Source organism: Carettochelys insculpta, chromosome 7 (genome assembly GCF_033958435.1).
Source record: "Carettochelys insculpta isolate YL-2023 chromosome 7, ASM3395843v1, whole genome shotgun sequence".
NCBI classification, from domain to species: Eukaryota; Metazoa; Chordata; order Testudines; family Carettochelyidae; genus Carettochelys; species Carettochelys insculpta.
The window spans coordinates 70,239,679-70,256,352 of NC_134143.1; the positions used below are offsets into that span (position 1 = coordinate 70,239,679).

The 16,674-nt window shown below is 43.8% G+C and overlaps 1 protein-coding gene across 1 annotated transcript in view; it reads left to right on the forward strand.

Moving 5' to 3' along the window:
* CFAP43 (cilia and flagella associated protein 43) overlaps nt 1–16,674 on the forward strand; it is a 92,591-nt gene that overhangs the window by 17,982 nt on the left and 57,935 nt on the right. The window contains exons 6-13 of the mRNA XM_074999213.1: nt 3,126–3,285; nt 4,715–4,774; nt 5,865–5,941; nt 6,748–6,879; nt 7,704–7,820; nt 8,986–9,066; nt 10,899–11,047; nt 12,861–12,964. Coding sequence (XP_074855314.1) covers nt 3,126–3,285; nt 4,715–4,774; nt 5,865–5,941; nt 6,748–6,879; nt 7,704–7,820; nt 8,986–9,066; nt 10,899–11,047; nt 12,861–12,964 — 880 coding nt within the window. The remainder of the gene's footprint in view (nt 1–3,125; nt 3,286–4,714; nt 4,775–5,864; nt 5,942–6,747; nt 6,880–7,703; nt 7,821–8,985; nt 9,067–10,898; nt 11,048–12,860; nt 12,965–16,674) is intronic.

Sequence of the window (16,674 nt, forward strand, 5' to 3'; positions counted from 1 at the left end):
TTTAATATTCCAAGCAACAGAGTTTTTGCAATTTTTGGAGGGTTTGTTCAAAGGGAATATATGTCATTGCCAGGATGCTTCTCTTGCTGTTCACTTCTTCCTTCATTAGTCCCACTACAGTTAGAGTAAAACAGGTTATAGGTATTAAATACTTTTTTTCCCTTTGTACATTCTCATTTTTAATTATGGACTTAGTTGGTCTCCACTGCATTACCTAGAGTGCAGGATTCAAGCTATATTCCTCATTTAGTCACCACTTCGCCAAACCATTAATATGTAATTATTTCAATATTACCTCCTAATGATTTTTGTTGCTTTTTATTGAATTAATTTCATTTTAGCAATACCCACCCACCTATTCATCCAGTTTTGTATGGTCCCCACTGATAAAGATTCTGAGGTACTTACATATTGTAACACTCTTATAGGCTACGTCTACACGTGCACGCTACATCGAAACAGCTTATTTCAATGTAGCGACATCGAAATAGTCTATTTCGATGAATAACATCTACACGTCCTCCAGGGCTGGCAACGTCGATGTTCAGCTTCGACGTTGGGCAGCACCACATCGAAATAGGCGCTGCGAGGGAACGTCTACACGCCAAAGTAGCACACATCGAAATAAGGGTGCCAGGAACAGCTGCAGACAGGGTCACAGGGCGGACTCAACAGCAAGCCGCTCCCTTAAAGGACCCCTCCCAGACACAGTTGCACTAAACAACACAAGATCCACAGAGCCGACAACTGGTTGCAGACCCTGTGCATGCAGCATGGATCCCCAGCCGCAGCAGCAGCAGCCAGAAGCCCTGGGCTAAGGGCTGCTGCACCCAGTGACCATAGAGCCCCGCAGGGGCTGGAGAGAGAACGTCTCTCAACCCCTCAGCTGATGGCCACCATGGCGGACCCCGCTATTTCGATGTTGCGGGACGCGGATCGTCTACACGTGCCCTACTTCGACGTTCAACTTCGAAGTAGGGCGCTATTCCCATCCCCTCATGGGGTTAGCGACTTTGACGTCTCGCCACCTAACGTCGATTTCAACTTCGAAATAGCGCCCAACACGTGTAGCCGTGACGGGTGCTATTTCGAAGTGGGTGCCACTACTTCGAAGTAGCGTGCATGTGTGGACGCGGCCATATACTGTTATCCCCATCCTGTGGATGGAGAGCTTAGGCCTAGAAACACTAGGTGATCATAGGCCCAGGAACAAGGGGTGTGAGAGGTGCTGCCGCATCTCAAGTTTTCTGCACCCAGGGCTCCACTGTCTGGCCCAGAATTCAGCTCCCAGCCATCTCCCCTGTGCCCTGCTCCCTGTCTGCTGACCCCATGCGTGCAGCTCCGTGCCCAGCACCCTGCTCCCAATCCTAGACCTGGGACTCAACTCCGCAGCCCTATGCCCAGCACTCAGGTGCCAGCCACCGTCCCCAGGCCCAGGGCTCTGCTATTGGAGTGCTAGCTCTGTCCCACTCTCCAACCACTGGCCCTGCTTCTGGGGCCCTGTGGCTGGGGCTCTGCTCCTGGCCATGTGCCACCCCTAGTTGTGGCACCAGACTTGACCCCTTTAGACCTGTCTGGTGGGCTCAGGCAGGAGTAAGGGGTCATCTTGCAGCACTCCCATTATTGAAAGTGTTCCAGGATCCTCCTCCCTCTTTCTGCCCTCCTCCCAGAGCCAGGAGCTCCCCACCTTTATGTCCCCAGTCCTGGGTGAGCAGCTTGGCTCCAATGCCCCCAGTTCTGGAGCACTGGGTGGGCAGCATGGACAGAGCACCCGCAGCCCAATCCTGCAGCACCAGGCAGACAGTGCCCCCAACCCTAGAACTGAGTGGGTGGTATGATCTGTCCGCAAGCTCAAAGTCCCAGCCCCAGGTCCTACAAATACTGGCTGTTCCAGCCTCTTGGCCACTGAAGAGCTGGAAGAGAAGTGGAAACAGGCAGTAGGAAGCCTGCAGCAGAGTGTGGGTGAGGCCAAGACAGGCTGTTTGGTCAGGCACAATCTCCCATACCTGAGTTCATATGGGATTAGGTGTCATAGTAGACAAACAACTCACCATGAGCACCCCAGACAATGGTGTGGCTAAAGGGCAATGCAGTCTTTAGATGTGTAAACAGGACAGTAGTGAGTAGGAACAGAAAGGTGATTTTATTTCTGCACACCTTATGAAGCTGATACAAAAATAATGTGTCCCCATTTTAAAAGGACACTGAAAAATGGAAGAGGCTGCAAAAAAGAGCCACAAAAATGATTCAGGGGCTGGAAAAAATGCCTAAGAGTGAGATACTTACAGAACTCAAGTTAGATTATCAAAAAGACTTGACTACAGAGTGTAAGGGAGAAGATACCAGATACATCAGGGCTTTTTATTCTAGTTCAGAAAAAAATAACAGGAACCAACCACTGGAAATTAAAGCCAGACAACATCAAATTATAAATAAGGGACAAGATTTTAACAGTGAGGGTGATAAACCATTGGAGCAAGCTACCAAGGAAAGTGGTGGATTCTCCCTCTCTTGGGCTGCGTCTACACTAGCCCCCTCCTTTCAGAAAGGGCATGGTAATGAGGGATTTCGGCAGATGCTAATAAGGTGCTGCCATGACTAGGCAGCACCTCACTAGCATAATGGCAGCTGCACATGCCACCCATGTAGACAGGGGCCTTTCAAAAGTACCCCAGATTTCAAAAGCCCCTTCTGCCTATTTGGTTTTAGGAAGAAGGGGCTTTCAAAGTCTGAGGAGTCCATTTGAAAGGCCCCTGTCTATACGGGCTGCGTGCATTTCAAAAGCGGCACTTTTGAAACACGCAGGGCCATCATTATGCTAATGAGGCACTGCATAGTCATCAGCATCTGCCAAAATCCCTCATTACCATATACCTTCTGAAAGGAGAGGGCCAGTGTAGGTGTGACCTTGATGCCTTAAAATCTAGACTGAACCCTTTCTGGAAGATATGCTTTAGTCAAACAAGTTTATGGGCTCAGTGGAGAGGCAAGTGGGTGAAATTTTCTGGCCTGCATTATACAGGATAATAGATTGTACCATCTGGCTTAATATCTCTGGGTCTACATATTTATAAATACAAATGTTTGGCACATTTAGCTGTAGTGTGCTCATTTTTGTATTGAAGCCTAAAGATGACATCCAGCCTTCAGTCCACCCTACCGTCCACTGTTGGACTGCAACATCTGACCTGTATATGGGCTGTGAAGAGGGATATTTTTTGGCTGTTAATGTCGAGACACTCAGTGCTTCTCGTCTCTATTACAAACCTCCACAAGATGCTAAAGGTAACACATGGCTGCACTGAGGGGCTTTTATAGACATTCCATCTATCTCTTTGTATGTGATTTCTTTCCTTTTCCATTGGCCATAGTTATCTTTTTCCTCTGGGTGTGGGGGGAAGCTTCAATGTTGTTTTGTCTTAAAAATGAACAATACAGCTGGTAGCCCAGATCTCATTAACAATCCTGCTGAACTGATGTAAAAGCTTTAGAAGGCTAGACATATAGAGCCTTATGTTATTTTTTATTAACATGTTGAGCACCAACAGCCTGGTTGATGTTGCACAAAACCTAGGGCTTATCTTCACTAAAAAATTGTTTTTTTTTTAAGAACTGGAAGGGACCAAGAATTCACTGAGTTGAGTCCTCTGCACTCAGAGCAGGACTAATCACCTTCCCTGGAAGATTTTTTTTTAAATCTAACCTGCCCTAGAACCTTGAAAGGCCCCCCTCAAGGACTGAGCTCACAAACCTGTGTTTACAAGGCCAATAATCTAGCCACTGAGTTATTCAGCCCCCTGTGTTAGGCTATGCGTTTGGGGATTCAGGCTAACACATACAATACTACTTTGCAGTTTGTGTAGACAGGGAAAGCTGTGTTTAATGTTGTGTCAACTGTTTATGTTAAACCTGTAGTTGCCTCTTCCCCAAAGGCTGGGACTTGGCGTGTAGCCTCCCGGTGGGTGGCACTTACCAGTTTCTTCTTATAGGTGGCGCAGTGAGGCTGGGGCAAACCCCTTGGCTGTCCTGGCCCAACATTGCTTCTGGAAGGGACCAACATGCCCCTGTGGTCTCAGGGATGGGGGTTGGAGCGCATTTGGCTCCACATGCTACTCCTTTCCTCCTGCACCACAAACTCAGTTCCCATAGGCCACAGTTCCTTGTTACCAGTCAGTGGGAGCTGCAGGGGTGGTGCTTGCAGGCAGGAGCAGCTCACTGAGGATCCTCACTCCAACCCCAGCTCCCTCCACACACACGGGGCTGCAGGAAGGTGCTAGCTGTTCCCAAGAATGAGTGAGCAGCCTGGGGCTGGGGGTAAAGTGCCAATTGCAATTGACTGGAAGATGTCTCAGGATCGTAAAAGAAAGCTGGGGCAGTTGATCACAATCGATCGCTTGGTGATCACTGGTGTAGACGGTAGGTAATACCTAATCCTGTCTCATGGAAGGGTTTGGCCTAGATGACCTGTTGAGGGGGCCCTTATTTCTGTGATTGCTATTCCCATTTTACTAATGGGGTAACTGAGCTACAGAAACATTATAACTTGCCCACAGTCACACAGATGAATTAATTGGCAGAGCCAGGAAAAGAAAAAACAGCTCTTGATTCCCAGCTCTGTGTTCAGTAGAATAGACTACAATTTGCCCTTAATTCAACAGTCACCTATTAGCTACATGCAGTGTTGCTGACACTTTGTTTCTTTTTCTTTATGCAGAACGAAGAACGAAATTTCAATCCTTACCACTTCTTTGTGATGATAGTATGACAAAGGAAGGTATTCACTTGTTTAAATGAAATTGGTTGAGTTTTTTAAGGCAGCACCAGTTGCTGCTGGGAGTCATCATTCATGTCAGTATAAACTCCATCAGGTATCCAAGTCACAAAAAACATCAGCACAGTTGGTAACAATGGAAAACCATTTTGACAGTCTCAACCTAGACAATTAAACTGGATTTATTTGATTTGTGCTAATTCTCATTTACACTGATGTGGGATCAGACTTGGTCCCCTACATTTGGTTTGGACCTGCTGGAAATGATTTGTTGTTTCTATAGCACTAACTTTGTACTAGTTATTCTTTCTGAAGTACTATTGGGAAACAAAAAAACCATCTGTTTTGTCTTGGTGACTGTTTAGAAGCCTATGCAACATACAGAAATAATGTCGGTTCGGTTTATAGTGCACAGGTGTCCTCATCACAAAACCACAACTGACACTAATTGCCCTTCTCCTTGCTAGACTGAGCTGTTTCATTACCCATAAATGTAATGTCTCTCAAATCAAGGCAGAGGCACATTGTTGGGGAGTGTGGAGGTAACTGCCCTTGGCTGTGACAACTTACGTTGTACAGGTTGAAACTCTTTTGTCCAGCAAACTCTCATCTGGCAGGACCATGGAAGTTGCTGGACCAGAGGGTACCTGGACCAGAGAGCTCCAGCTGTGCTGGGCAGAGCAGAGCCCTGCTGGTGGCAGGGAGCCTGGCAGCCTGCTCTGGGGAGCCCCAGGGTCTGCCCTGGACCAGGGAACCAGATCAGGAAGCCCCACTACAGGCAGACCCATGCAGGGGACTGGCTGGGGCAGGGAGAAGCCCCACTGTCCCGGGGACCTGGCCTGGCTCCAAGCCAGGCAGGGGGAGCCCAGTGGAACCCCTCCAGGCAATCTGTGGGCCTGACATCCCCTCATCCGTCAAATTCCCTCTTTTGGGACCACTCCTGTCCTGAGGGTGCCAAATGAGGTAGGTACAGCCTATTGTTTTTTCAGCCTCCAGAGTTATCAGTCTGTCATCTTTCACAAGCTGTACGAATGAGATATTTAACAGCAAAGCCATTTTAAAAAAACATTTTCTGTTGTTTTTGCTTTTGCAGAAGACAGACACAGAGTGCAAAAACCTGTTCTATTTGCCATGGCATATCATAAGGATGGACTATATGCTGCTGGAAGTGTAAGGCATCCCTCGTTCCCTGAACCAGGTCTACTGTGTGAAAACCTGAAACGAAGCATATTCAAGTGAAATGTGCTCACAGAACCCCTAGTATGAATGGAAGAAGAAGCAAAGAGGAGTAGAACCAGGACATGTCTCTGTAGTGTTGTAATATTTTACAGTTTAAGATTTGGGGCAACAAATCTAGAGGGGAAGAATCCATTTTTTTCATAGTGCCAACAGGCAAGTAGTGATTAAACTCCCAATGTTTAACACCAATAGGCAGCAAAATAGAGCTTTCCACTGGAGAGCTCTTAAAGGTTTGTAAAAAGATTGGAGAGAATTAGAATGGAACTAGAATGGAAGAGGAGAAAGAGAACTTTCAAGATGGATGCCCAGTTGCATTGTGTGCAGAAGTCCACTCTGCCTTTCTGAAAAACAAAGTTTAAGCATATCTGTCTTGGTTATTCTTTAACAAAAACCCAGTAGGCCAAATTCTGTTTGTGTTACTCCTGTGCATTCTCACTGACATCACTGTAGTGTAACTAGTAACAGCATCTGACACATTGCAATTGAACTTAAGTTATTTTTAATCATAGATTTTAAGACATATTTTAGTTTCTCTTAATTCTTTGCATCATGCAGTATTTCAGTCTAGGTGTTCTATCCACATGGACAAGTTAAAAGTTAGTAAGACCAACAGTGACAGGAATCAGGGGAATCATCTCAGCTGTTCCTGCGGGGTTTTACACAGTGCGCTTTTGCTGTAACTGTTTAGGATAAGTGGTCTAGATCTGATCTATATTTGCATTTATGTTTCTGTTTAGGAGGGCATTGTGCAGTTTTACCAAATCAGAGGCACGCACTATCATGTGGAGAATTGCTTGGATGTATCAGAACCTGTAACCACTCTGGTTTTCTCCCCTGATTACAGCACATTACTAGTAGAAACAGACACGGTACTGTTATGTAATGACATGCCCATGTCGGGTTATATCTGCAACTGCATGATACTTTTAACATCTCTGAGCTAAATTCAGCCCTCGTGTAACCCCATTAAAGTTAAGGGCATTACACTAGTGGTAAATTTGGCCCAATTTGTGGGTGTGAAATGGACTTCTGAAGATGGTGGATTGCACCATATAATATTTACCTGACTCTTATGGATGATTCTGAGACTTACTGGTCTTACTGAAGTATTGAAGCCTGTGAATAAATCTGTTTATGATTGAGACCTATGGGAATAATTTGATTCCAACAGAAAAGAAAGAGGAAAATTCAAGTTCTCTATCTTCTAAGAAGTCATATTTTCCAATCCTTGTACCATTTTAATTGTTATTTTAAAATTTTATAAAATGCTTAATCTTTTTAATGTGAAAACCATAATAGCACAGTAGAAAAAAAAATCTGTCATAGTGACCTTGGTCATTGACTTATCCACTCTGTGCCTGAGTTTCCCCATCTGTAAAAAGCATAGAATATTAGATGCCTACCTCACAGGGGTAATATGGGGGTTAATTAATACGTGTTTCCCAAATGCTTTGCAATATTTAGATATAAACCTCTTTGAGGGCACATTATTTTGTTTTAAAATGTTTATTTACTTCAGCTGTTTTCTGAAATAGTCCACTACAGTGATTTACACCTTTTTCCTCTACTGAGAGACAGGTGTAAAAGTTTAAAGAGGAAAGTTCAGAAAAATGGATGCTTTTTATTGATGCAGTTGAGAACTTTTACTGAATGCTTTATAGCCAAATGATGGGTTTTCAATTGTATTTGTCAGGGATCAGTCTATGTCTGTAAACCTTCTCTTGATGAGGATATGGTCAAACTTCTGGATGCATGCAATGATCGTTTCCTGTCAGCTGATTTTCTTACTCCAGGGAACAAGTATTGTGTGGTGAGCACCTCTCTCCTTTGTATGCATCATAGAGATTATCCTCAATAGGACTAATAGGTTACCAAAGTACTGGTATGGTATCCTCCATAGCATAGAAGCAGTTGTGCTGAAGAAACTGGAGCTCTTATTCTGATAACAATTACATCAGTGTACATCAAGAGTAACTCCATTAAAATGATTATTCCAGATCTAGGTTAGTGTAACTGAGAACAGATTCTAGCTTTGTGTTCTTTGGATCATGGTTAAACCACAGATTGCTAAATTCTAATATGGACAATCCTATCCATTCCCTCTGTGGCCTTGGAAAAGTCACTCTGTATGGGCCAAGTTCATAACACTGCTGGAGAAGGGCTCAATGCAAAGAATGGATGTTGAAGGAAGTGGCTTTCTAGTACCCTAACCACTGCACTGCTGGGATTCCATCAGGTCTCTTCAGCCCTCAGTGCAAAGCATGGGCCTTTTCAACAGCCAGGGCCAAGTAGAGTTATGGGCATACCTTCTTCATCTTGAAATCACCCTTGCATTCCACCTTGTGCCAGGGCCTTTTCCAGGCAATAGCATACAGCCAGGTATACTGGAAAGTCCCCAGAGAGTCAGCATAAAGGAGCCTTGAGGTGCCAATGAATCAATTGTGTTGGTCTCTTCATTTTTAGCAAAGGGATTATAATCCTTACCTGCCTCCTAAAAGAATTATTAGAGTTAGTTAATATTTTTGCAAGTGCGCTGAAGATTTTTAATCATTAGTTGCAAGGTGCTGAGCATGCTTATGATGTAAGTCTCTTCTTCGCCAAAGACGAAGTCTTCATTTTCAGGGATGTTTACCTGGGAAAACTTGAGCATTTTTCTGCTAGCTGAATGGTGGAAGTGGAAGTGGTAGTATAGATTTGGCATGTACATTGCTAGTGCATCATCTAATCCTGCTCAGAGCATCTTTACTGGAGCTGCACTGGTGCAAAACTGTTTACAGTTTTTCCTAGTAGAGATGAACACCTAAAGGAACTTGACTAATAGCACTGTATGTGATGATCCTGTAATAATTTAGAACTAAGTCAGAATCTCTTTACCTGTTATGTCAAATCATCAGCCAGGTTTATTTTCCATAGAAAACCACTGCCCACTTCCTGTCCATTTTTTCTATGCTAATCAGTCTCTTTTTTTTTAACAGTCTGTAGCAATTTCAGGGGAAGTGCATGTTTGGCTGCTGGAGGATGGAACTTTCATCAGCAAGCTTTGCCTGAATACACAGGTACAGATTATTGGAAATTTAGGTTTCAACTAACAAAAGTAATCAAACAAAAATAGATTTTTGCAAAATGTACCAAAATGCATTCGATTTACCATTTTTATAGTGCTGAAAATTTGTTTCTGAAAAGTCTAGTGAATCATAAAGATGTCCTGGATTCAGGGATCTTATGTCCCAGGGCCCATAACTGTAAAGACGGCCAAATTTTTATGTGTCTTAAAGAAAATAATGTCTAAAACATTATTTATGGTGTACCTCAATATTTTTCAACCAGTTCAGCTCTATGCTATTTTCCAGAATCTTCCATAGCAAAAAACAAAACAAAACTCTGATTTCTTCAGGTTTGGCTTAGTCTAATGAATGGAGTAATAGACTGAAATTGAAGAGTTCTTGAGTCTGTTTCTTGCTCTGTCACTGGCCTGCTGGATGACCTTGGGCAAGTCGCTTCAAACTCTATGCCATAGTTTCTCCATCTGTAAAATATGGGGAATGTATGGAATGTGCTAAATTACATTAGCAGATGAATGGTTAATGCTTTCAGTTGACTCCAGGTGGACATACTTTACAAAATAGATCTGAAATCTAAAAGCAATTCATCAGCAGTATTCTAGACTTGTCCACTATTCAGCAGAGCTATTCCATGACAGTTTTTACCAAGAAGGTCATTGGAAAGAAAATCATACATTTTTTTTAATTGAGATAATAATCCCAAAGGATTATTAGTAATAAAGGGTTCATATTGCTCTGAGACAAAAACCTTTGCACATGGTCTTTAGTGACCAGGATCTTAATAATTCTCACTCTGAGAAAACACTTCCTTTGCATGAAAAAAACCTCTGTGGAGTTCATGACATTTTGAAGGTACTTTCGTTAACCAAAAGACATGCTGTTCTTTGCAGAGAATTACCAAAATTCTTGCTGATAAGCAAAAAATTATAGCTTTTAGCACTGAAGTCAGATCTTTGTTTCTTGAGTGATTTTATTCTTTCTGTCAGAAAAACCAGAAGTTTCCAGTCCCACTTCATTAGGAAAGGTGGCAATTGCATCTAACTTTGTTAAAATACAATACAGTGATAACCAGTGTTCCCTTTAATTTTTTCCATCTATGGGTGGAATACTTTTTGTTATTTGCAACAAGACATGCGTGGATATGCACCACCGCTAGAAATACATGCTGCTCCTTTGGGTGCTCTGCTAATCATTGGGGTGGCACATGAATCTCTCTTGCGTGGCCACCCAAGTGCTCAGCTTACAGGGAACGCTGGTGGTAATTACATTTTAACAATGGTTATTTTGTCTCTTTGGAAACCTTGGAGACACTGGCGCTCTGGCCCCAGTCCTGGCCCCGAGTGGCTGACAGGGGACTCTGGCATTCTGGCCTTGACCTCATACAGCTGTTGGGAGATGCTGCCTTCAGCATCCATGGGCTGCTTGGGGGCACTGGTTCTGATTTGGGATGAAATTTTTTTTTATTTTGAAATTTCAGAATTTTTCATAGGAGGGCAAAACATATTCTGAACATCTCTACTCATCACTCAGCTCACCTCTGTGACCCATTCAAAAGAATGTTGTCCGATTCGGGATATGATACAGTGCTTTGAGTGTATAGACCTTGGGATAAGACCGGGGATGGACTTTAAGGATCTAGTATTACATTCATGGGGAGGAAAGGCATAATGTTTTTAGAGACCTTTTTTGTGACCTTCTTAAGTCAAAAATTTTTTTTCTTAGATCACTTGTTGCAATTTTACTGATTTGAGGGAACTTTGCATTATAGAGGAAGTTGAATAATAAGATGCCATGATACAATTAATTATATTTTACTGTTTAACTAGGCAACTGCTATGGTTTGCTGCCCTTCCTCATACAGTGTTGCTGTGGGGACCAAAGTGGGTCATGTCTATTTCATTGATGTTACCAAAGTTGAAAGGCCACGTGTGGTTCACAGAGCTTTTCTTTCCAACTTACCTGTGCATCATCTGCAGTAAGTATGTAGTAGTAGAGGAGCAATCAGCAGCAGGCTGAACAATAAGGCTACATCAACACTGGAAGCGTCTGTCTACAGAAGTTACTGTTGGAAGAGATGTTCCAACAAAACTTCTGTTGACAGATTGATCACATGTAGACACTATCTGCTCTGTTGACAAAAGGGCCCCCTGGAGCATCTATGCAGTTTTTTTGTCATCGGTTTCTGTAAACAAAATGCATTTTGTGTGTAGATGCTCCGCAAGTTTTTTCTACAAAACTCTCCAGTGTTGACGTAGCCTGTGTGTACTGAAAAGTCTCTGCGCTTTTTTTGCATGTTCCTCTAGAGAGTTGTGCATGTCAGATGAGACCCTGTGGTCAAAATTAATGAAAAGAATAATGGAGGACAATATAACATGCTATGGTGCCGATAGTCCTATGGGATCCAAACATGGTTTACAACTATGGACATGTAGTAATTAAGTTATTGTTGAGTGCAGCCACCTCTACTTGTGTTGAAGAGCAAGCAGGTGAAGAGCTGGTGCAGACACAAACACAATAGTAGTAGGAGGGGCAGGAGTTAGCTGAAGGCAGTGAAGTAAACCCATAGCCTTATTAAAAATGCCAAAAAGAGGAGGAAACATGTTAATTTATAAGGTCCTATCCGATAGCTCCACCACACCTAATTACATGGAACTCAATGTAATGAACTTGGGAGGATGAAGGGGTGAGTCAATCCTGCAATGATTCAGATGTCTTATTCCAGGAAATGGAGACATCTCAAACTTCATGCTTAAAGCTCTGAACTATCTCTTTTCACATGATGAATGTTTCTATTACTATTTATTATTTCATCATTTAACATAATTATTCCTATGCAGTTAGTCCTAGTGATGGTTATATTGTTAGATTTCAAATGATGTTACCATTTAATAGTGATCACTAGAGACAATCATTAATCTCTTTAACATTTTCATAAATAAGATTCATACTGAATTTTCTAAATATTAAAAAAACTATTATTTGAGAGATTAGATGTGCCCTGTCTTCATTACCATCTTTAAGACAAACTATTAACAATTCATATATTTAGTACAGTAAACCCTTGAGATATGTGCAATCAAGTTGCGTGTGTCTCAGGTTAACGCAACTGCTGCCCCTGACAGGAGCGGGAAACCGCTGACAGGAACAGTTTCCAAGTCCCCGAAGTGGCGGGAAGCTGGGAACCAGGCAGCAGCTGGCTTCCAGCTCCCCTCTGTCTGCAGAGCCGAGAAACCAAGCAGGGCAGCAGCCCTGTTTAGTTTCCTGGCTCCAAGGAGTGGAAGGGAGATGGGAGCCAGGCTGTTCCTGGTTCCCGGCTCCCTGCTACTCTGAGATCCAGGAAACTGGAAAATTTGAGTTACATGGGGGTTGCAGAAACGCAACTCCCCATGTAACTTGAGAGTTGACTATAATTGATTTTGAGGATGTGTCAATATATAAGGGGACAAAGTGCATATTGTATATGACATCTGATTAGAAGCTTGAAAAAGAGGTGGACTAAAAGGTGTGAAAGATTGTATAATATCATCAAAATAAGGTACTGTGGTAATATTACTAGGTTTACATCAAAAGCCCATTGACGTAAATTGTAAAGATTCCCATTAACTTCAGGTCCAGGCCTACAGGCTAAGTCTCTATTGCAGCATGAACCCCAGTGAAACCACTAGGGTTACACAAGTGTAACTCAGAGCAGAACTTGACTTTTTGTGTTGAATTGTAGGAAGTGAAATACTGTTATTAGACTGTCATAGACAAAAACTGTTATTTAAGTGGAATTCTGTTTTGTCTAGATATGATCAGAGTGGGCAGTACCTCATAACTGCAGCTGCAGAAGGACATATCTTTATTTTAGATGCCAGGCCTTCAAAATTATTCCAGGTTCTTGGATACTTAGGTAATGTATGTAGGTGAATGTAAATTCTAATATTATTGCATTTTCACTAGGTGCCTTTAGTAACAGTTTTGAATGGTGGCAAAATAGAGTGACCATCCATCTCATATTGGGACGGAAGGCCTCATATTTCAAGTGTCAGGAAGGCATCCTGACTTATTTTTAAAAAGGGGTTAATTGCCCTATAACTGTGCTTGGCTCCCAGCTCCCCATGGCTGGGGGAGCTGGGAGCCAGACTGGCATAGCTGCTACCTGGGTCCCAGATCCATGAGCACTGGCACAGGCTTCCACCAAGTTCCCAGCTCTCCTGAGATGCAGGCGAGCCAGAAGCTGCACTGGCATGGCTGGCCCAGATCCACGGGGACCACCGGTGCAGCACACCGTGGCTGGCCCCAAGCTGTGGGGAGCAAGGAGCTGCACAGGAGCAGCTGCTGCCTGGTTCCCAGCTCCCTATGGCTCAGGGAGCCAGGAGCCATAATGGCACAGCTGGCCCAGATCTGGATCTCTGCAGCTTGGGGGAGCTGGACCAAAGCAGCTGTTCCCCCATTCCTTCAACTAGGGGAAGCCGGGAACCCCAGCTGCCCCCTGCAGGCTGGGAGCACTTTCCCCCCACTCTGTAGGGTGGCAGCCTCCACAGGACAGCCACCGCCTTACTCGTAGGGTGACCATCCATACCATTTTGGCTGAGACACCTAGCGCCATCCCCCTTGTCCTGTATTTGGCCGGGTGTGGTATGGTCACCCCATGGCATAATTGATTTCTACAGCTTTTATTTAATAGATGTTATTATGTAGAAACAAAAGTGTTTAATACACAGATGGAATCAGGATGAAGGATAGCAGTGCTACTTGCTTCGCTTCTTGATATGGTGATGTAGTGCTCTATATTTTTCCCTGATAAATGCCATTTTGTTATTTTTTTTAATGACTATTGATAACAGTCTGTTTGGCACCTTATCAAACTGTAGCCCTCTTCTGAACTAATACACTTTACAAGATACACTTGTTAGCTCTGTCTACACTAGTACCCCCTTTCGAAAGGGGGATGCTAATGAGACACATTGGGATATGCTAATTAGGTGCTGCAGTGAATATGCAGTGCCTCATTAGCATTATGGTGGCCACGGCACTTCAAAAGTGCTGCTTTTGATTGCACGCAGCTTGTCTACATGGGATCCTTTTCGAAAGGTCCCTGCAGACATTGAAATCCCCTTATTCCTATAACCAAATAGGAATAAGGGGATTTTGATGTCTGTGGGTCCTTTCGAAAAGGACCCCATTTAGACGAGCCACACGCAATCGAAAGCGGCACTTCTGAAGTGCTGTGGATGCCATTATGCTAATGAGGTGCTGCCTATTCATTGCAGCACCGCATTAGCATATCCCAATGTGTCTCATTAGCCTCCCCCTTTTGAAAGGAGGGTGCTAGCATAGACACGGTTTTAAACTACAGAGTTCATTGGAGTTTTAAATTCTGTATTCTGAGAGTTTCCCCATAATCTAGACATTTTTGCATCCGGGTACATATGTACTGTACTTGCAACTTCTGACATAAGCCAGTGTTATCCAGAGCTCCAACAGTTTAATTGTAACAGAGATAGCCATGCTAGCCTATATACTATCAAAACAAAAAAAAGCAGTCCAGTAGCACTTTAAAGACTCATCACCTAATAAATTATTTTGTTAGTCTTTAAAATGCTACTGGACTGCTTTTTTGTTCCAACAGTTTAAGTATATTTGATTCTATGACAGCCTCTCTCCCTGATTTTGTTTATGATTCAGAAGAATAATGTATGAAAATCTTGTTTCCACCTGGTTTGGTCTAGGCCTACCCTTTTTTTCTCTCTAATTTTTGTTCCCACCAGTGTGAGTTCTGCATCATAGGCCAGAGGAGATACTGGTAAGCAGAGTAAAGCACTCACTCCAGTTTCTTGCCCAAGAAGCTTGAATGCTAGCAAAGCAATCCCAAACCCTTTTTAGTGCATTAAGTGAAGGACTGTGTCTGCTACCAAGTCCAAGTACTGAACACTTTCCCAAACGTCTGCCCTACATTACTTTAACATGGTGACTGGTGGAACTGTCACTTTTGCTGATTGAAGGACTAGAAATGCATAATATATAAATGCTGTAACCATTGCTCTCAAAAGCTAATATCAAAGTCTAATTCGCCCAGTGATGAAGGTTTCAGTAAGTCTAATGTTCCTACTTCAGTGACAAAGTTATTTAATGCTTTGCTTCACTCATGCATTAAAGCTGAAATGTTCAGTCTCAGTTGACCTCACCCTAATGTAGACTTGCTTGTCTTTTTTTTTCTTTTTTTTGTTGTTGCTGTGAAGGATGAGTTTTAATATGGATTAGCTACGTGTAATACGTAAACACAACACTTTGCAAACAGGCCATGTTAACTTTTTTTGCTGATAAATCATCATGGCCCCAGTTCTACAGCACACTTAACCACATGCTTTACTTTATCTCTGTTCAGCATGTTAGCATGTATTTAAATGTAAGGTGCTCAAATCCTTCTGGAGTGTAAGTGAACAATTAATTCAAGGTTACAGATGACATTTCCTCCATGTACCTCTGAGTTATTTTTTTTACTTACTTTAACTCAGGAAAAAGGGTCCTTCTGATAGCTGAAAATTTATAGGTATATGACCCATTGGTGGTATTAACATTATTAATGGTGTAGCATCCCTGTCTTAATTTTGAGCTTAGAATGTGTTACAAAGGTGGTTTAATTTAATTTGAATTTCATGGTGGCATTTGGATGGATCAGATATGGAGTTTCATTGACCGTGACATCCCTCAGAAATAGATATGGTCTAAAATGGTAACTCCTTTGAATAATTCAAAATTTGCATAATCGCAGTCCAGATATGGATGTCTGACCTTTTCCATGCGTTGTCACATTTCACCCATCCTGGCTGTTTCTACCCAGGCAAGATCTTCCAAAAGAATGGTGCCTTCTTTCAGAAGAGCTGAGGAGTGTCTACGCGTGCAACATGCTCTTCTGGATTTCTTTCGGAAGAAAGTGCCCTCTCTTCCGGATTCTGTACTCCACTTCAGAATCAGGAAGAGGACCTTCTTCCGGAAGAATCTTCTGGAAGAAGGCATGTGTAGACGTTCCCAGATGCTTCTTCCAAAAGAAGCAGTCCTACATGGCAGCAGCCTGCTGGAGACCGGGGCTACTCTAGACAACCCCAGCGGGCCTCTATGGTCTTCAGGTCCTTGCAGCGTTTAAAGCTGCAAGGACCCTGAGACCCTGTGGCAGGAAGCTGAGAGTGTGAGACAGGCAGCACGTGCAGGGCTGCCTGCCACACTCCCCCGAGGCCCCGCAGTGCCCAGTGACTCCTGACCTGCAGGGATGGCCAGCAGGCGAGCACCCCTCACTGCCCAGGGGAACCCCAGGAACCCGGACGAGGGCAGCCAAGACCCCGACCAGGCTCCAAAATGGAGGGCCCCCTCCTGGACTGAGCCAGAACTCCAGGACCTCCTGGGGCTCTGGCGTGATGAGGAGGTCTTCTGGTACACCAGCAGGCACTGGAGGAATGTCCCAGCGTTTGCCCGCCTCCCCCCTACTGTAGCCCCCGCAGTCCCCCCGAGGCCCCTGCTACTGTCCCCCAAGCCGTCCCCTGCTGCCGCCCCTGCGTTCCACCCTGCTGGCCCCTCAGCTGCTCCTGTGCCCCCAGCCCATGACCCTGAGGCTCTGGCTAC